Source organism: Struthio camelus, chromosome 3, assembly GCF_040807025.1.
Source record: "Struthio camelus isolate bStrCam1 chromosome 3, bStrCam1.hap1, whole genome shotgun sequence".
In the NCBI taxonomy this organism is placed as follows: Eukaryota; Metazoa; Chordata; class Aves; order Struthioniformes; family Struthionidae; genus Struthio; species Struthio camelus.
In genome coordinates this window covers 115,758,727-115,780,694 of record NC_090944.1, presented here as the reverse complement: position 1 = coordinate 115,780,694, position 21,968 = coordinate 115,758,727, and the positions used below count along the sequence as shown (strand labels likewise).

The 21,968-nt window shown below is 36.1% G+C and overlaps 1 protein-coding gene across 1 annotated transcript in view; it reads left to right on the top strand.

The window, feature by feature from the left end:
* Positions 1-21,968, top strand: part of USH2A (usherin) — a 401,466-nt gene that overhangs the window by 125,186 nt on the left and 254,312 nt on the right. Inside the window, exons 21-24 of the mRNA XM_068939839.1 lie at positions 13,273-13,403; positions 19,577-19,703; positions 20,109-20,210; positions 21,669-21,857. Of these exons, the coding sequence (XP_068795940.1) occupies positions 13,273-13,403; positions 19,577-19,703; positions 20,109-20,210; positions 21,669-21,857 (549 nt within the window). The remainder of the gene's footprint in view (positions 1-13,272; positions 13,404-19,576; positions 19,704-20,108; positions 20,211-21,668; positions 21,858-21,968) is intronic.

Here is a 21,968-nt window from a genome sequence, read left to right as displayed (position 1 = left end):
TTAAGGAATTAAAATTCTAAAAAGATGACATAGGATCAGTCTGTTCCTATCTTAAAATACCACAGTATGTTGAAGGCAAATAATACCATACTATGTTAAAGAAACAGAGTTAGGGAAATTATTTTTGGTAGTGTCCTTATCTCTTTGTTTAGATTAATAAAATTGGTTGAATGTTAAATCTTTGCATATCTCTTTTGCCTTAGGAACAAAAAGTTGGTAGTCTCTGCACTAAAGAGTTTACACTCCAAGTATAAGACAGGATCAACTACAGATACACAGAAGGCAGTGAAGGGAAATTTTATGAAAGTTATTGTTTAAGTCATCCTTGTGCCCTGGCAGTTTAATTTATTCTGTGTTTAGTGTTGCAAATTACCTTATATCAGGCAAACAGAATTATGTTAGTATTTAGAAAACATTATGTGCTATGTCAATTAATTTCCTGTCATTACAAGCTTTCTTTGTTACTTTCTTGTTTGCCTCAAGTTGAATTGTTGTATAAATCGCGTCCTTTATTTAAGCCCTCATAGCTTGAGTTATACCATTGAATTCATACCATTGAAATGTCTTTATCCATGCTTATTCCCAGGTCAGATTTTTATACTGGTTGTGGCAATGGATGTATTTCAGATTTTAGAGATTTATTTAGTTTCCTCCAGGTTTTGGTTAGAGTCAAGTGAAAATCCCAAATTCCTGTACCGTATGTGAAAATCACTGAAACACTGACAGATTTTGCTGCTGGTGCTGCTTTGTTTATCAGCTGGCTTGGTGCTTTTTCAGTATGCTTTTCTGCATCCTGACACACAGAGAAAATATCAGCTCAGATCCTCAGCGGATGAGCAGTTAGCACACCTGGGTAGGAAGAAGACATCAACTCAGCACCACCGTTATTTTGTACCATCCCAGCTGCCCAGGTAGGTGACTATACACAGGACCTAGCATAATATGCAGCTTATATCTACTTCCTGCAAGGTGTATTTGTCAACAGTTGTTGTACTGTTGAACGTAGTACAGGAGTTACCATGTCCATTGCGTACCACTGCCTCGCTCTCTTAAAAAGCAAGAGGACAGGGGCCTAATTTGAAAGCTTTTCTTTGAATAATTTGAATTATTAACAATTCCACTGAAGTTTGTGGGTCTTACAGAACTTTAAGGCATGAAAAAGAAATTGAACATGTGACTTTATGGAGTGCATCTTGCCTTTGGCTTAGATCAAAAGCTGTGTTTATTCCTCCTCTACTCCCTTCCTCCATAGTAATCTTGGGTTTCTGAAGTTTAGTGACAGAAGTGTCTTTCCAAGTATCTAAGTTATGTCTTCTCTATGACTTTTCCTATAGCATGCATATCCTTTGGTTTCTCATTTGTTTTGTATTTTCTAGCACGTGCACTTTAGTACTGCTCTACAAGAAGTGGCAGATTTGTAGGTCATACAGGATTAAAAGATCTGTGTCCCAAACTGTTAATATACAGACTGTAAAATTATTTCTCGCAGAAGTCTATAAAGAAGTTGCAATATGCTATCTAACTTTTAGAAGTCTTTCATTTGTCAACATTTCATAAATATTAAATGCCCCAAATCCCAGTGAGTTATCTTTGCTTTCCCAAGATCATAGCTATTGCAACAGGAATTTTTCTAACTTTCGGGAGGACAGGGACATTCAGAGTTTTACTTTTCACTCTGAAAGTATTTCCTACTGTGCGATTATTCAATTGATAAATAAATGGCATTTCAATACCGTGCTAGTTTTGCTGTATGTGCTTGACTTGTACAGTGAGTCCAGGGTTTTAATTCTTGAGCGTAAGTCAGATTCTAAGTTGAAGATTCACCTTCTGCAGCTGGTTTACTGCATAGTGTCATGGCACGTTAGCTTTATCCTGCTGACTTTTGTGCCTCTAATCACACGGTCCCTTAAAGAGAGCAGGGCCAAGACCATTTTTCAGGATTATGGTTAACCCTACGTGTCCAGTGCAAGAGTAGATAGATTGAACGTTTTTGTTTCCATTCTACGCTTCTGTACAAAGGTGATCTATTTTTTGATCATTCTTCTGTGATCTTTTAGGGTGATGCTTTCAGTGAAACTTGAGGTGTTGAAGATGGAATTAGATGATGTTTAGGTAGATATGAATCCTATTCTAAATATTCTGTGCAAGTGCTACAAAAATTTTGGAATACTGTCAGCAGATTTTGGTTTTTTTAAGCTTTTTTCCCCCTAACTTTAAACATCAATCTAAAATGGTGGTAAATATTCACAGGTGCATCATCAAAAGGTATCTAGACTGCGTTTAACACATATATTAGAAATAGCAACCCCTGACAATATCAGAGGAGCCATGATCGCTCTCAGAGATAACAAATTCTTACTTAGGGGGAAAAATTAATATTTCACATTTTCTCTCTACAGTGATTGGAAATACTGGTTTTTTTTCATCGTTGCTGCCAAACCCCATAAAGCACTTTATTTATTCTACAAAATCTACTGTTCCTAGGTACAAAGATGCATGTATAACAGACCAAAATACGGGGGAATGTTACTAACTTTTTCAAAGCAGGACCAGCTGCACTTTCAAGGTGCAGTTCCATTAGGTGGCAAATATCTGGCAATGAATGAGCCTTTATGATAACCTAAACTGATGGAGGTTGAGGAAACTGCTCACTGTCAACAGGTATGTCATGGTATATCTAGTGTACACTCCTGTAAGTGTGAAAAAAGTGAGTTTGCTATCTATATGTAAAACTTGCACCTGATAGTTCCATACAAGTTCTTCTGTGAAATTAGTTCCTGCAAATAAAACCGATTTTTTAGACTTCTTGTGAAAACGATCATTATATTGAGAATAGTCACAGGAGAGACTGCCAAAAATACAACTAGATGACAATATTATATTTCTTTTATTTCAAAAGCAAGGCTTTTGACACTGTCTCCCATCACATCCTCCTAGGTAAACTCAGGAAGTGTGGGTTGGATGAGTGGACAGTGAGGTGGATTGAGAACTGGCTGAATGGCAGGGGTCAGAGGGTTGTGATCAGTGGCACGGAGTCTAGCTGGAGGCCTGTAGCTAGTGGTGTCCCCCAGGGGTCAGTCCTGGGTCCAGTCTTGTTCATCAGTGACCTGGATGAAGGGACAGAGTGCACTCTCAGCAAGTTTACTGATGATACGAAAGTGGGAGGAGTGGCTGACACACCAGAAGGCTGTGCTGCCATCCAGAGGGACCTGGACAGGCTGGAGAGTTGGGTGGAGAGGAACCTCCTGAAGTTCAACAAAGGCAAGTGCAGGGTCCTGCACCTGGGGAAGAAGAACCCCATGCAGCAGTACAGGCTGGGGGTTGACCTGCTGGAAAGCTGCTTTGTGGAGAAAGAAGCTCTGGGAGTCCTGATGGACAACAAGTTGAGCATGAGGCAGCAATGTGCCCTTGTGGCCAAGAAGGCCAATGGTATCGTGGGGTGCATTAGGGAGAGCGTTGCCAGCAGGTGGAGGGAGGTGATCCTCCCGCTCTCCTCAGCCCTGGTGAGGCCTCACCTGGAGTGCTGTGTCCAGTTCTGGCTTCCCAGTACAAGAAAGACATGGAGCTCCTGAAGTGAGTCCAGCGGAGGGCTGCAAAGATGATGAGGGGACTGGAGCCTCTCTCCTATGAAGAAAGGCTGAGGGAGCTGGGCCTGTTCAGCGTGGAGAAGAGAAGGCTGAGGGATGATCTCATCAATGTGTCTAAGTATCTGAAGGGGGGGTGTCGAGAGGCTGGGGCGAGTCTCTTCTCCGTGGTGCCCAGCGATAGGACGAGAGGCAACGGGCACAAACTGAAACGCAGGAAGTTCCATCTGAAGATGAGGAAAAACTTCTTGACTGTGAGGGTGACTGAGCACTGGCACAGGTTGCCCAGAGAGGTGGTGGAGTCTCCTTCGCTGGAGATGTTCAAAACGCGTCTGGATGCGATCCTGGGCAATATGCTCTAGAGGACCCTGCTTGAGCAGGCAGGTTGGGCTAGATGATCTCCAGAGGTCCTTTCCAACTTAAACCATTCTGTGATTCTGTGATTCTTTCAGTTATTTTTTTGTTGTTTGAAACCGTAACGTTTAGCAGGTTTGTTGCAATTTATTGGTCTGCCTTAAAACTTTGCCTTAACCTGTATATGATAGATTTTTCTTGCAGTTCTGTCACAACTAGCATTTGTTGCTGAGTTTGTGACTTTAACCTCTATAATTTTTTGTTGTTTGCTTTGTGCTGTATTTCTATCTAAAAGGATTTTTTTTCTCCTTGTTGAGAAAAACGTTTCCATTTTTGTCCTGTAGTATTTCTCAAAATACTCATTTGCTTATTTTAGTTATTCTTCTTCTGAGTAGGTATGTTGTCTAATCAATAAGCTTCTTCACTTGCTGCAAATTTTCCACTTTATTGTGCTTCCAACTTCTTTGATGCTGTGTGATGGGATTCTACCTTGGTTAGTGCACTGTTGTCTAACTTTGCTGTGTTTCAGATCATTACACTTACTTCAATTTTGATGTATTTGTATTTTATTCTGTTCTAGTCATACTCTTTTCCCATGATTAGTTAAATTACTCTGTGCAGTGTTGCATTTATACTACTGCTGGAAATACTAAATAAAGACTTAAATTTGAAATGCTATTTACAACTCTTGACCTCCAGCTGATTTCTGATTTCTCTGTGATGTTGACAGAGAAACAGAGAATCTTTTATAGATTGCACTGTTGTAAATCTTTGAGGTGATTCTTCTTGTCGTCATATTTCCAGTAATTATGGTTTGCATTGCATTAGCACCTAGAAGGATTTCCCACCTTACCTTTGTTGTATGAGAGGACTTTTTATGCACTAATTTGTATACAGGTACCAGAAAACAGTTCTTTCTCTATAGAATTTATCTTGAAATTAAGATGAATGCCTGCCTCTGTTTCTATAGTTAAAATATTAGAATTTGAAGTGGGGAAATTACTGGTAAAGGACTTATAATTCCAGAAGCTGTTTTCTTCCTCCTCTGACAGAATCTGAATCTGTTAATCTTTTATGGTAAATTTATTACAGGGTCTCACTGTTTATTAAAGCTCTGAGAGAAGATGGGTTATGGGTGGAAAAAATGACTTTCTTTTCTAGCCTAAGTAAAGATAAATAAATAAAAATAAGGATTATAGGTATTATATGAGAGAGAGAGAGAGCACACTTTTGAGTAAGATTTTTTTTTAAATTTTGTTCAATTTAGTAATACCAGAGGAAACCTTACCTGAATATTGGGCCTATGTTTCATCTTTGCTCGTATTCCACTTTAGAGTTAAGAGCAACACAGAAACAAACTTGAAGCTGATCCCTACCCTAAGCAAATCTTGACTCCTGGAAATATTTCAAGACTGCAGTTGTTGTTCCTACTTTGGTAACTGTATTACAAAAGTATAGTGCTGTTTGGATGTCTTTGTGTTGCATATGGTCCCAATGCACACAAGTGGAGGACAGTTGTCCTGAAGTCTGTTCCTAGATTTGCTTAATACATTACTTTAATGATTATATTGCTTTAAATATCTGTATAAATAGTGAGATGTTGGCTTTAATGGCAGGGAAATGCTAGCAGCTAATTGTATCTTCTGCATCTTCTTATCAGATTTCACCTTGATCTCTCAAATGTCTTTCTCTGAGGTTTTCATTTGTTTATTAGATGCATCTAGGTAGTCAGAAAGTCCAGTACCTTTTAGGTCTTGCTAAAATCTCAGATGCTTTTTGTGTCGATACTTTGTGGATTGTCATAATTACATTTCTCTTTTCACTAGTAAATTACTGAAGGACTTGTGAAAAGTTTCATCTTTGTTTTAAACTTTCTCCCTTTTAGTTTCCTTAAACACAGCCTTGTTTGTGTTGAGAAGGTGTTGAGCAGCTTATCCTCTCCACTTTGCTAGACAATCTCATATCCTTGTATTGTGTCCTCTTCCTTGTTTATTCACTAACAATCTAATCTTTTCTTTTTGTCTTCCTGTGAGAGTATGAATCTTTACTCCGGGTGAATTTTTTGTTAAAGAACTACTTTATATAAATACAAATTCTTTAATTTATTTACTACAATTTTTTAATTTTTCTAGGGTGGAAAGAACTGATTGGACTTGTCTTTAGTGGTCCACTTAATTCTAAACTGTTAGTAGCTATTGATAGAATGGAGTACTCTTAATATGGAATGAGAATCTGCTGAAAAGTTGTGATGTTCTGCATGATATGCAGTGCTCGGAGTATACTTTAGAATAGTGCTTGAGTAGTTTTTCTGAATATATATGTTGACGTTTTGCTACTTCTATTTAAAGATAAGTTGAACAAAACAGGAAGGAAGTTTTCAATGTTTATGGAACCTTACAGGTTGTATTGCCCTCTGTTCTTGAAAAGGAGTACGGAGGCATGTGGGATTTAAATGATGGCTCTTGGGTCACATACCTCAGTCAATGGCTGGATACAGACTCAAGGTCTCCTAATTTTGAATCTCTTGATTTAACCACTAAGTATTACTCTATTCCTGAAAAAGCGTCTCTGTAAGTGAGGGGAGAAAGTGCTACTAATACATCAAATCTTATCAAATGACTTTAAACTTATCTTAGCTTTCTTTTCACCAAGGTTTGCTGTAAATCTTTCTTACTAGGGAGTAACAGTCCTGGTGTCCTTGCTAAAAGGAAAAGATTGATTTGCTATATTCATATGGAAACAGCAGTTTCCTATGGGTATGTTATAGTGAATCAGAATCCTCTAGCTTTTACTGGTGTGTAACACTTAAGGCCTTAAAGACTGGAATATGTTATAGAAGTCCATGTGATAGAAACACATGCATCTTCTGTATAGAATAATGGCATAAAAAGTCTTTTAATATGAGCAATTTTCTTATTCTTCAAATACTCTAATTGATTGTTCATTGGGCTCAGTCAGCCAAAAGTGGAGAGAAACTTTGTACAGACATCATTAGTTTTTCTCCATTTAAAGATTAATCATGAAGAGCTCTGGCTCTTTAATTCTGTAATTTGTATATTTAATGGGCTGCTGCAGAATCTATGACAGTAATTAGCATAGCCTGAAAACTCATTAATACGCAACAACATGATTAATGCAGCATTAATGCAAACATGACTGAAGTTATTTGGGTTATGTAGTAAGAAGATTAAAGCTAAAATGTCCTGTTTGTTTTACCAGTAGTGGGTATAATGGGGTAGCAAGCAAAATGAGAAAAAACAGGTATCAAATTAGTCATTTTAGTGTAAAGGAAATACTCTGTTCTAATCTAATGCTTTAGCCTGATAGCTGATTTCCACAGAAAATACTACACTTTGTCCCTTTTTTATTCATTTATCATGTTCTGTATTTATGCTTGTTCAATCCTTCAGTTTGACTTAACGTTTTGGCAGTTTAAGGTATTAAGAGTACATTAAAAAGAATCTTCAAATAGTTATTCTTCAACTTAAACATTCACAAAATAGGACGTTTTTTGTCTTAAATAATTCTAAAAACAATGGATTTCTAGCTTCTTATTTGCTTTAGTATCATCTCAAATACAAGAAAAGGAGTTGCTGACCTGGAACTGGTCACAAGTTTGGAAACAAGAAGACGTGTGTGTGTGTGTGTGTATAAATATGTATTTGTCTTTTAAGTATGTATTTTAAGTTTCTTCTAAAAAGAAAGCAACTTGAAAATGGACAGCGTTTACTTAATTAATAGTTTTACTAACTTAATTTAATGTTGATGATGATGAACTTGAAAAATATTTTGAAATACATTAAGATAATGGCAAAATATGGAACCTCTTGCTGTACCAAAGTTAACAAAAGGTATTGGATAGATTTGGGAAGAATACTTTTCAACTTCTCCTCTGAACAAAAACCAAAAACCTGTAGGCTGTCACAAATTCTTTCTAAAGAGGAATAACTCCATGGATTCAGCATAGGATCTTCGTGAATATATCTAGGAAAGCGTCCACCAGGCTCTTTCTTCTCCCCTAATTCCATTGTTTATTATGTGAAACTGCTCTAAATCCTAATCCATTTTTGTAAAGCTTCCCTTTTTATTTTTTCAAAAGATATATTTTCATAGCATAAATACGTTTTAAAAATGGTACCATTTAAACTGATGTGATGAAATGTAGCAAGCAGAGTCACTTCCACAAAGCGAATAACAAGTGAATATTCAGTCAATGGAAGTGTATAGTAGTACTATAAAAGATGATGTGGTTTCATTAAACACAGCTTAACTGAAACCAGAATTGAGTTCATTATTGAAATGGTTTTCAGTTAACCCAGAAAGAGTTTTACTCCCCACCTATCCTTGTCCCAAATAAAAAGAAGTCTCGTTGAGTAATTTCTGTTGGTAAATATACTTTGCTTAGGCAAAAGCATTTGTACGTACTCTTAAGGTTAAGTAAATGCGTAAAGTTTGTCATCCTGAAGGAGTGTTGAGAACCTAATGCTTTCATTTGGAATTTCTATTAATTTCTATTGGCATTATGCACATATTGCATATATTCTATTAATTTCTATTGGCATTTGAATAGAATGTCCACTTGAATGTTCTCTGAATGTCTACTTCTGGAGAAAGGTACATTACAGGTATTTTAGCAGAGTTCATGGGACAAAGAGTTAATCCAAAAAGTAACCCAGGAAGTCTTAAGTAGGCCATTTTGCTGAAATCACTTAGATATTTTTGAGAGATGTCTCCAATTACTTTGCACCTCTGTCTATTTTCTCCCCTCAATTCTTCAACCCTAAAATTTTTAAAAAGTCAAAATGCATTTTCTTTGAACACTTTGAATATATTTTTTATTTTGAAATGATGTTTTTTTTAAACTAAAATTCAGTTGCAATTTCAGTTAAATTGCACAGATATTTTACAGGAAGCAAAACCTCTTTAGTTGGGGTAAATAAAGTGTCCTGACCAATCAAAACCTATTTTCAACTTTTTATTTAGCAAGCATAAAATGGAAAAAAAATTTCAGGGTTAGGCTGTGAATTTCCAGAACTGTTCAGTTTGGCTATGAAAGAGAAAAATTCTTTGCTGGAGTAATTATAAACTGAATATACATAATTATGCTAATCTAGGAGCTTCTCTAATTTATACTTTTTTTCCTGATTTACCAACTGGCTCTTCTAAACTCAGAATAATCCTATGTACTCTGTGAGTTTACTGTGAGCAAGAACTGCAGTCAGCTTCTCAAGAGCGCATTCTTGCCTGTTAATACTTTTATGAAGATCTTGCAAGCTGTATTGGGGGTGTACAAGGAGAATCTAAATCCAACTGTGAATCTGAATCTGAAGTTGAAATGTTGCTAAAGTTCTTAAACTTGCTAAACTTTTATAAGGGAAGTAAAGAGATGGTGTAAAAATCATTTCATATGCATTTTCTGCATTAGATAAAGAGCTGGTTTCTGACTCATCTAGTGTTATAGGAATAGTATATCTTTCTAGTTTTAATATTAGCATATTAATGAAGAGAACTCTCAACACTGTATGCACTCACAGGATAGCATACTGTTATTACCTCTCTTTTTAATATCTTAAAAATGTCATATTGGTCACTTACATCCTCATTCCTCTACCAAGCTGGATGTGCCATCTCTGCAATTAGGATAAAAATCTAATCATAATGCATTATTGCAAACCCTTAAACTATGTAGATACTGGCAGAAGAATAGTCTTTGACCTAACACACTTTGGAATATTTTGAAACATTCGTATTATTAATAAGTTCGTCTACTTATCCTTTTATTACAGTATGCTTTTTTTTGTCTTTTATGTTCACTGTAGACAAGACATATTATATCTTGTACAATGCTATTATAATTACATAAAAATAGATTTTGAAATAATCCAATCAATTTAAACAAGTATATTAAGTTTGTTCATTTTGTTCCTGTGTCCTGGGCTATTTTTTTTATAGACGGTAATTTTTTCTCATGCAGCTGACCTGCAAAGTTTGCAGAATATTATCTGTAAGAGATGAGCTTGCTTAATATTTGATTTCTCCATTGTAGTCACTACTGGAAGTACAGGAAAATACTACTAGTAAAGTGTGGAAGTCCTTATTTGGATCTAAATTATACAAACTTCTTATCCCATGAGGCTCTTCAAAGATATGTGAACTTAAAGGGGTAGAGTCCTTCCCTGAATTGCGTAATAGACAGGTTGCAAGTGAAGTCTGAAGAATTTGTTTTATGGTCTGCAAATGTGAAAGATTATCCAATAGTCCCTCACTCACCAGTAATTTATATGAGGCTATGGCAGCTCTAGAGGCAGGAATTAAGGTTTTTGTAACTCTCTTCTTCAATACGCAAAGGAAGGCTCCTATATAACATTTTCAAAACTTGAAGAATTACTCTAATGTTATCATTATCAAAGAGGCATTTAATTTGTATTTATATATCTAACACTTGCCATTACAGAATAATCATGTTTTTGGAGATACTCAATTATTTTGTTTGCAGCTGTCCTAGATTAGGTGTACAGAGGGGTCCTTCGGTCTTCAGAAATGTCTTTTGTCAGTTTGACAAAAACACTGTCAGCTTGTTAAATTAACTGGACTTTCTAATGTTGGGATTATAGGCCAACAGTCTCAGCTTTTCCAGTGCATGTTGTGGTTGGAAATGTATGGAACCTTAAAGAGCAGCAGTAATGGTGATTCCTGAGCTATGCAAAGCTATGCCCTCTCTCTTCCTGAAATATGGCTACTATTTTTTGAGCTTTTTACTTTAAAATGTATAAATGAAATTCAGAAGGGTGGGAAAAGAAGCTGAACTGTAGAAATAGTGTTTGAAAAGGTAGGATAACTTTTCAACGAAAATATCTTTGTAAGTTAGGTAAAAAGGCTTTTACATAATAAATCATCTGGGTCCCATCTTTGCTGGGTGTTAGTTGTGTACAATTGCTTTTTATAGGTATTTTAGTAGCATGATTGATTTTCATTATCTAGAGAGAATGTTTTGATCTGTGAGTGCATCACGTTTTATTGCACGAGAACATCTACATGATTAGGAAATATGGGTCAAAGGATATTTCTGGATATGGGTCAAAGGACATGGGTAGAGGTAAATAACAAGCGTTATCTGGTATGAATATGTATCAGAATTATGATTCTTTAATTTTTTGTAAAAGATTCTGTCTACACCAAAAACTTTCATCATTTATTACTTTTTCTGACATAAGACGGTGAAAAGGTGTGTGAAGAGACTGAACTGCTTGATAGAGTTGGGTAAAAAACAATAAATTGCCCTGTTCTGTAAAAAGCATTTTACTCAAAAATTTCATGAAAATGTATACAACAGGAGTGGCATTGAAAATGCATGAAAATATTTCTGGGAAATGGCTGCATGTAACAGGGATTTGGTTTTCTCCTTTTTTCACCAACCACTTCACTGCTTTCTTCCAGCTGCCTGACTCACCGAACATACGTAACTCTGAGTTTACAACACATTATTTTCAAATTAAAGCATTTTTAGCATGAGTGAGCACTAGAATTATTTTTGCTCAATCCTTTGCCTCCTGTCCACCTCCCAAATGAAAAGAGAGAGGGGGGATTTGGTTGGCAATTCCAAAAACTCTGATTTCCACACTGTTGATCAGATGTTGGTATTGTGACATGACTGCAGGAAGAAGGAAAAAAAAAAGAAAAGAAATAACGGTTTGTATAAAGTGGTAGGAGATAGATATGCAAATAGATGGACCACTTGGGTAAATAAAGATACAGTATGCAGATGATAGATTTACACTGTAATACAGAAATGATATGCTTATGTTTTACTTTGATCTTGGCAGATATATTAAAGGACCCAGCTGGGGGTTTTCTTTGTATTAACACTAACTCTGGGAAGCAGATCATTTACGGTACCCATCCAGTTTGTAGAAATTCTTGGTTACTCTCTTCTTACCTGTCCAAGACGGGAGGTGTCACAAACTTCACTGTGTATCTGTACGTTACATCACAGACTGATCACATCGTAGACTGTCCTAATTGCATTTGAGACCTGTGCTGAGATTTACCCTATGATCTAGCATTGCTGTTCAGAATTGTTTTTGTATGTTTAGTAAGCACATGGCTGAATCACAATTGCAGGATACTAGAATGTGATGTAATACCAAAAAAATAAGGTATAGACGATGCAATGTTCCCTCTGAGTAATTATTTCAGTGCTTTTTTAGGTGTGGAACCTTTGTCCAATATTATACCTTTGAATTTGAGAGAAAAGATAGGTGTTGCTAATCCTGCCTTTTCATTTCCCATTACAAAAATAATAGTACAATAAAAGTAGAGATTAACCATAGACTTAGCCTGTGATATCGAGATTTTCACATGTGAGAAAATTGTTCATATGTTTTTGTAATTGTTATTTGCTTCTTTAAGAAGATTTCCCAGGAGACAGCTTAAAAGAAATCATCATGATCATAGAAAATGTTGGTTATCCAAAGCTTCCTTATTTATAATTATGTTCCTCGAAACTAGGATATACAATATTTTATGAGTTGTTTCATTAGTGTGTCCTTAGATTGTTACTAAGTAAGTTTATATTGTGAACAGCAATGTTCCAGTTTTTACATGCTGTTTAATTAGCTTTTTGTTTTGATATTTTATTTGTGGTAAGAATAACGTAAAAAATTTTTTTTCTTTGAATGATATTGTGTTTACTTTATTTCATCAGAAATCAAATAGAGGACTATTGATAATGATCTGAAAAGTTCTTAATTAAGTGTAGTTCATCATCTATCCCCTGGGATATTTCTAATTTTTGTTAAAACTTGTTCTTTTCTAGTTGTATTTTATGCACTTAGGTGCCATCATATAGATATATCCTTTGGAACCACAAAGTCATTATTCTTCATAGAAACCCTTTACTGTAGTAACCTTATTCCTGCTTTACAGATAGAAGCATTAAGGGAGAGGTGAAAGTCCGCATGCACAACTGGGCTTAAATCTTTTTCTAGTTCTTCCCATTCATCAACTATTAGAACAGTACGCTAATATTTGAAATACATTCTCTTAAGATAGAGGTTACCTAACAGCAAAAGTCACAATTTTTTGACTTTTTTTTATACATGAGTAATGGCTTTGAAATCACTAGAAAGTCTCTCAAAGCTTAACTTAGACTGGATTTAGAGGAATTCCTCCTACAATGACTAATATGGGTTTTCGATGAACAAAGCTTCCATGCCATGACTTTGGTTTATCATTTTATTGCTATTTTTTAGAAATCTTTTTTCATTTGTAATTAGACTGTAAGAATTCATAAGAACCATTTTTAACATTAACTGTGTTTGCTTTTTTTAACCAGGTATTAAAATTAAATTCAGAACACGGGAACCTGATGGCTTGATTTTTTTCTCTGCATCACCTGGGAATCAAGAGGAATACATTGCACTTCAGTTGAAGAGTGGTCGTCCTTACTTTCTTTTTGATCCACAGGTACAACAAAAAAACAAGGTCATATTAAAAAAAAAAAGTTTGTTACATATTCCAGGAATTCTTCACATAGTTGATGATGTAAAGAGATGGGACGTTTACTTTATCCCTTTTTTTAAACTTAAATTAAGTTTTTCAGAACCCTTAGGTAACTAGAAATTTTGGGGAAGGAAGCATTGAGACCTAAAGTTTTTTAGTTAGCTGCATGTTTGCCACTGTTAATAACTTTGTTCTTGCATTTTTATGGGTTGTGGGTTTTTTGCCAGTAGCACAAAACACCTCCACAACTTTAAGTACCAAGATTTCGAACAGTTGGGGGGAATTAATTTTTCAATTAACAAATAAAGATTTTGTGCTATTTTCGTCAATTATTTTTCACTATATCATCTTGAGACAGTCTTTTTCTACCGGAGCTAATGTATTGCCATTAGTATGATGAAAGTAGTCTCTCACTTCCACTAATAGTAACTATAGCCGAGGCAGAAATAGTCGAAAATATTATCAAAGAACTTCCACATAATTAAAAATAAGATCACATTCCTTGCATTTCTGTTTAAGTAATTTTTATTTTCTCTGCACCCCAAAACTGAATCATCTCATGGAATGAAAAGCATTACAGAATCATGTATATTTCATAAATATACAGTGAACTATGAATAATAACTGACTTTACTGCTGATATTGACAGTGTGCGCTGTCGTTTGTATACACGTATGTGCTTTCTTTTCGTAAGGTTGGTACTGCACCAGTGTTGATGGAAGGCCTAGGCACTGTATCAGTCATATTTTTGATCATGCCCCAGTGTCAAATCAAGTGATGGACACAGCCTTTTATTTAATGCTCCCAGTGGGATGAACAGAAATGTTTAATAGTGTGTATTTAGAGATTTGATAATTCACTGCTGACTGCTTCCTGAGCTCTGCCATTGTTGAGCACGTGCAGAAGTATTGCACATGCAAAGGTATTGCGCAGCAATGTAGATTCTCTTCAGCTTTCTGGGATCTGTAGAGGAGGCATGGTGCTTCACAGAGGCTAAGATCTATGTGAGACATAGACGTCATGGTAGGGGCTAATGGACAGGAGAGGGCCTAAAACTAAATCTGTGTTTATTTTTTGTGTTGTTAAGCATGTCTTTTCTAGTGATCGACAGCTCTCAAACTTTTGTTTCTTATGCCCATCCGTCTCCTACAGCACACCTTTTCTTCTCTTCCCCTTCTCTTTCCTACGTCCTGTGTACGCTCCTGCTGGTTTACGCCTTCTTCCTGCACATGGGGAAGGATGGGCTAATGGTACCATGACCTCCAGTGGTAGGGGAGAATGTACTTGAGGCTGCCTTTTTTCCACGGAGAATAAGCTTGGTCCAAATTTGTGTTAATTCTCCCTGTGCTTTCTGTTCCTGCCTTTCACTTCTCATCTACCTGATCTCTGTCCAGTTCTCTCTTCCCTTTTCTGCCCCTGCTGGGTTTCAGCGGTTCTGTCACCAATGAAAGCAGTTTCTGTGGTTTGCTAAGTCCAGGCTGTGGCAGATCTGGCAGATGAGAGGAGCTACTTCCCAAGGATTCCTTCATTTTCCTAGAGGGTGAATTGCGGATAACGCCTGTGTTGCTTCAAGATTCGTTCTGTGCCCTTCTGCTGGAGGACGGCTAAGTTGTGTATTCTTTTTGAAAGTGAAGTAGGTGACTTTGAAGTCCTGCTTCTGAAAGAGTTTGGGTGAAGGGGGAGCTCATTTCTAAGGCCTTATTGGAAGAGCTGTAGAGGTCAGTCTTCTGCTGACTCTGTTCTGTTAGACAACCAGTAGCAAATACTGAAAATAAGAAAGGGCTCTTCTGTGCTCAAGGATTCCAGCTGTATGCACCAAGGTATGTATTTAAGCATCTAAACCTTGTTAATTTCATGAATTTGTTACTCCAACTGTTAGACTCTCTTCTCTGCTTTGATTCATAGTCACAAAGCTAGATATAGCTAAGACAGACATATTCTTATAGGCATAATACTGCATATTCATCTAAGAGTAGAATGTATAAAGGTCCCAGGCTTCCAAGTGCTTAATTCTACCCCTCCACCAAATCTGTTTGTAGTATTCAAGAGCAGTGCCATTAGAGCCTTATTCAATGATACTGCTACTGGAAGTACCATGTCTGACACACCATAGTGCAGTGTTCTTTTCCAAAATGGTATCAAATTGATACCTTGCAGTGGTTCTCTGGCTGATTAATGCAAACCAAGACTTCTTCTGTCAGTGACAACTAATGAGTTCCTGGTTATCAGTGAAAATTCTTGTTGCTTGTATTTTGTATTACTAAACCTAATCCTGTTTCTGTGTCAGCTTTTAGCATTCTTCTTGCAGTGCTATTCAGATCTTTCTACATATTGATGAAGCCTTCCACGTCTGGGTATTCAGCAGATTTCATGGCATATCCCTGCTTTTTGAGCTAGGGAGACAGTAATGATAGACCTCAAGACTGAGCCTTTTGAGGATTTTACTGAATAACCTCCCTCCACCTCTGTTGTTCCTCTTTTAATACTACCGACTGTTGTTATCTTTTCTGCCAGCTTCCTGTGCATATGACTTCATTCAAGCTTCTTGAATGTAAGTAATGATGTCTGCTGTAGAACTGAAAAATCATATCAGAACTATCACTTTTTTAATCCGGAGAATCAGTCATGTAATTGAAGAAAAATAATTTGTTGTGAACCGAACATGGGTAAATACACCTGTCTCATATCATCAACATTTATTCCAGATAATTTCCTGTTATTAATGTCTCACTAACAGGTTTGTCATTCATGGCTCATTCTTTTTTCCCTTTCTTTGATGGAGGTACTATATTTACTACTATTATATACTATTAGTTGTACTACTAGTCATACTATAAACTGCTATTATATACTATTATACTTCTGTAATGTAGAACCATTCTTGATCTGTTAGATTCATTAGAAATTCTTTAAAAATATTTGATATAGTAGTTCTTTCTGCGATGGAAATTACTAGACCCCCTTTATTTCTTTATTTCTTGCATAGGTTTTTTTTATTTTTCAGCACAGGAATTGCAATTCTGATCCCTTAAATAGCCATTATTTGCTATTCCTGCAATGTCAGGTTTCATGTTCTGTTGCAGCAATTCTTACTCTTCCATTTGTTTATCACAGTTGCTGTGGTTTCCTAACCAAGTTATATGTATTATTTTCTCTAACGATGGTCATGACATATCTGATAAATATTTGCAGTCCTGCCTTTGTAGTCTACTCTGAAAAATGGCAAAAAATTCCTTTGGTGACATGTGTCTCCTTGCTGAACTGTATCTCTAGCAACTTTATATAATGTCCTGTGCTCCATTCCAGCTTGAACCTATGTCTTCTTACAGGTTAATTATTTTTATCCTCAGTCCCTTTCAGGATTCTTGTGTGTATCTTTGCTCAAGTTAAGAAGTGTATTTTCTCTTCCCTGGATTTGCTGTGGGGAGAGTTCTGCCAGCTCTTCTTAGTGGGGAATCTTCTGCAGCTTAACTTACTTCTTCCTTCTTTAAGTGTGAATTTCAAATCTTTTTCTTCCTGTCCATTCCTACTTCTCTCAAGTTGCTGTTTACCATCCTTCATCTAGCTTTTTCCTAGCTATCTCTGTTGTCTGTCTTTCTTGTTGACTAGCTGTTCTCTTCTACTTCCTTATTGTTTTACTGTCATTCTTTTTTAGTTTTCACTCATTCTCCAGGAAGCATGAGTTTCTTTGCCCACTGATCTTTCTCTCTCTTTTGTTCATAATCACATTGGTCCATAGAACTTCCTTGAAATTTAGTGTGTGTTTGCAAATCTTCAGCTGTCTGTGAAGTTTTGTTCTCATCATTATGCCTTTAAATCCACCCCTGATTACACAAGCAAATCTAGCTAAATTGTAGCTATCTTTCACAGGCTGTAGGTCGTTTGTTCTGTCTCTTTCCTAGTGGAGCGCTGAGTATTTCATACCGTGTGAAATAACTTTAACGGTAGACGTTTAAGGTCAACTCGGAATACCTTATTTCTTAATGATTAGGATACTATTCTGAGGACAGTATATTAGGGTTCTTCTCAGAAGATGGAGGGAATTTAGTTCATCTCTTCCATTTTAGAAGATGATCCGTTTACTGAACTTTTCAGCAGAAGGAGGATAACCTGCTGAATTTTTCCAATTTTCCTGCTGAATGGTTTGTTCAAGAGCCAAAATAGTAGGCACAGTCTAAGAGTGAACTGTTACTTCCAGAAAAGAAAGGTGGAGATCACCTAGTTACGAATACCAACTGTACCTTGCTGCCTAGCACTAGCAAAACTTCAGTACTTTGTTCACTTTCTCACTGGTAAGAATTTGGGCATTGAAGGAACTTTACTGGCAGAAAAATAGTTGCATTCAGGCTGTAGCACCAAGACAGTATCTTTAAGAGTCTAGAGTCTAAATGTTAAATATTTTCATGAACATAGACTTCAGCAAGAAGAGCCACCCAGATTCATATTTATTTACTTATTACTGATAGCTAAGAGATGAGGCTTATTGTATGGCTCAGCAAACTAATCCAGATGTGATTTCCTATAGGTGATTTTCAAAGTATGTAATGAGCCGTTTCACAACAAGATGTTTAAATGTGATCACAGAGTCACTCAGGTAGTTCTTGTAAAATGTCTTACAGAGGCTTTTAATGCAGTGCATTCTGAATCCTGAATATAGTCTTTTTTTTTTTTCCCCCCTGAAATTAAGCACAGGTTAGCGCATATGGTTATGTGGTCCCAGATTGAACTGGTCACAAATAAATGTGGTTTCTGATGTAGAAAACTGTTAATGCTCTAAATTGTTGCCAAACATAATATGAAGAACCACTTATTCAGGCACCTGATCTTTAGAATGCAGCATCGTTTGTAACAATTTTAACGCTAACTAAGTACACTTTGATGAGACAGCATTTAATAAAATGCTCATTAATTTCATCATTAGCAAGGGTATGCTAAGAAGTAAGCCAGTTTCTTATGTCACGCCCAATTAGCATCCCATGCTAGTAATCCCATTAGTATTGTTGAATTCACTAATGGAAAAACTAATGGGCATGCTACCAGGGCACATTAATTGGGCATGACACCAGTTCTGGTTTTAATTATTAAACTACGATAATGAAATGTGTGTTTGTAAAATATTAAAATGTTGAAATAGGAAAGAGGACAATAAAAAATAGTGTATGAAAAAATGCATGTTAGTATGTAAGGGTATGTAGCTTTATGTTGTTATCATGGGACAGAGAACTGCTGTACAAACTGCCTGGATACCAAGATGTTGGTTGTATGGAGTAGGAAATTATTTTTTCCTGTAGTCATATACACATCATAGGTATTTTCATGCATAGGATGCATGGTGGCAGCACCCAATTAAAAACCCACTGTAAAATATATCCTATGTTTATAAAGCTGTATGCTGGCCAACATTTTCTAATAGATACACATCGCTTTAAAGACACAGTACTTAATTTCAACAAGATTGTTTTTGCTCAAGCAGGGTCATCTAGAGCAAAGAGTACTAGAAGTGAAAAAGTTTCTGAACGGTCTTATTTACTACAGCAAAGTAGCATGCTAGACTCTAAAATTATAGGGAAACTTATTTTTCTTTTTTTGAAAATTTTTTTCTGAAGTCTGTCTTGAGTCATATAGGTAATTATGTAGGTTGTGGTTGTTTAATATTATGCAGTGCCTATGCAAAATAGTGTTTTTCCATTCAGTAATTTCCGAGTACAGTTCCATTTTGTGAATTCAGCTGAATAACATTGAGTTCCCACACAGCTGAAGTATGATATAAAGTTCCGAGAAAATGTTACTGGAGTTACTGGGAAGTACTTAAAGAGTGACTTTGTTTAAATAAATAAATAAATACAAAATCTGAGTGACATGTCCATCAATAATTTGTCCGTTGTCCTCATGTTAATCAGTGGAATTAACTACAGAGGATTTTCTACTGTTAATAGAAACTAAACTGGATCTTGATCCCTCATTTATTATTTGAGGTTAATTTAGTGGGGGAATCATTCAGTATTCTAGCATCAAAGTTAAAGACTTTTGTCTTTGTTTTCAGATATTTTATACCACAGAGTGGTATAGGGAGTAAATTACAACTGTAAATTTTGCCTTCATAGTGTTCTAACTCTGATTTTTCTGTTAATAAAAAGGGATCTGCAGTAGCAGTCACTCCAACTAATGATGGTGGAAAAGAGTACAACGATAACAGTTGGCACCAAATAATTGCTACAAGAATTCAGGCACTGGGAAACATCACAGTGGATGGACAGTACACAGGTAATCAATCCAGTTCCGTTTTGCTTATTCTTTTGGTATAACACAGGGTGTTGTGCGCTTACTTTCAATTCCAGTACTTATTTTCATCCACACGGCTAAAACATTCGTTCAGTATTTTCTGATGAAATTGATACTGTTTTGGCCATGTATCTGGAATATCTGCCCTCTGGGAATCTGTGATAATTTAATATGAAGTGTGAAGAGTTTTTATCCTTTTGCACTTTTGTATCTATGATTCTAGTGATATTCTTTTGTAAAACTCTTTTAAATCTTTGCAGAGTATGTATGGGAAAGCATTAGGATATGGATTGCATTAGCATCTTTTATCAAATGTCAATACTCTGTTATTGAATTGGAAATTTATTGAAAGCATCGAACACAAAAATAATGACCTATCTTGTTTAGGTTCTTCTTTAGCTACTAGTGGCAGTACCATTATTGGAGAGAACACTGGGGTTTTTGTTGGAGGACTTCCAGAGGGTTATACTATCTTAAGAAAGGACACAGGTGAGTATGATTATGGTCTATATAATATGATATATCTGAAATCCTGTACAGTGGAACGGACTTTACTTTTCCAGTACTGAGGGTTCTTTTTACATTTTGTCAGGAACTTGAGGATGGTAGTTAATTTACTTAACTATTTACAAAACTTTTTGATGAAAAATAAGTCTGTGCAGTTTCTTGAATTTTATCTTTGGCAATAAATGGAAATATGTTTATAGCCGATTTTATCAGCAGTAAAGCAGCGTTATATCCAATGAGGTTTGTATGCACGTTAATACATTTTATATACAGAGCTATAAACCTACAAGCAAGTTGTTATATATGTGAAGCTTATCGGGTATGCATTAAAAAATATGTTGGTTAACTTAAGTATAGGGCCTGCAGGAGCACCACATGCTGGCCTTTTTGGATCCAGTTTGAATCCATCAAGGACTGTTGTATTCTACAGCTGGATTTACGTGGAGCTGGATTGTAACTGGCTTCCAAAGAATCAATAAACATATCACCTTATACATAGAATTAGTTTTATTGCTAAGCGTATAGTCTACCAGCAGATAATGCAGAGTTGACTTTGTACAAAAACAGCATATAATCAGCTGTTCTTTCTGTGTCAGAGGCTTTATATGCAGACTTGCACATTTTTTCAAATAAATCTGAAGGCAAAATTGTGTATTAAGTTTTCATTGCCACCCACTGGTGGCATGAAATCTAGCTGATTACTTGCTGTGAGGTATGAGGTACACTAGACTACAACTTCCCTTTTCCCTTCTTTATTTCATTTTACTAAAAGCAGGGAAATGTGCCTGTGTTCTTCTAAAAGTTTGATTCATAAAATTATCCAGGGTAAATAATTTTTTTGAGGAAAAAATATCCTCAAAAACCTCAGCTGAGTAAGAAGAAAGTCATCAAAATGAGATTGGTTGTAACTATTGTTCAAGAGAAGGCTCTCTATAAAACCTGCTTTGTATTTTTCTCCACAGCAGGGAAAAGGGGATAGAAACCATGAATTAGTATTGTTTATCCAAACAGGGAAAGAAAAGCTTCCCAATGGAGCTTCTAAGAGTATATTCATCTGCTTAAGCTTTTGGAACACTGCTTCTTCCCATTCAGCACATGCATTCCTATCTTGACAGTTATTTTGTTTAGAAAGGATAAACCTGAAAACTTTCCTTAGAATCTCCATGGAATAGATCTACTCTGACAATTTTAAGGCACCTTCATGGAAAAGCTCAAAAAGCTTAACTCTTTCCAGCTATGTAGCAGTAGCTGCTGTCCTTAATAGTTAGGTGCATGCAGAAATCTGGATTTAGCTTAGAGACTGGATGTACGAAGAGACTGGCTGGATATCAGTGCACACACACACATGTATTAGAGGGAGAGTGTGTATAAAACATATATATTTATCCTCATATTTAGTTTCAGGTGATTTGTTTTAATAAATCATTTTCGTTTTTGCAGGAGTGAAGATGATAATCCAGAAAGGTTTTGTGGGATGTCTTAGTGATGTGTTTTTGAAAAAAGTGCATACTCCCTATGAAAATTGGGAATCTTTAAACTGGCAGGATGCTGAAGAGCAAAACAATGTCTATCATATTTGGGAAGGATGCCCCATTGTCCTCTCTGAGGGAGCACATTTTCTTGGCAAAGGTAGTTTGCTGTACTGTGTACCAGCCAAGTATGTTCTTGAAATTTAAAAAGTGATCATATCAAAAGTATTTCAGTGATCTGCTTTTCAAAGCAGTTCTAGTTATATAGCGT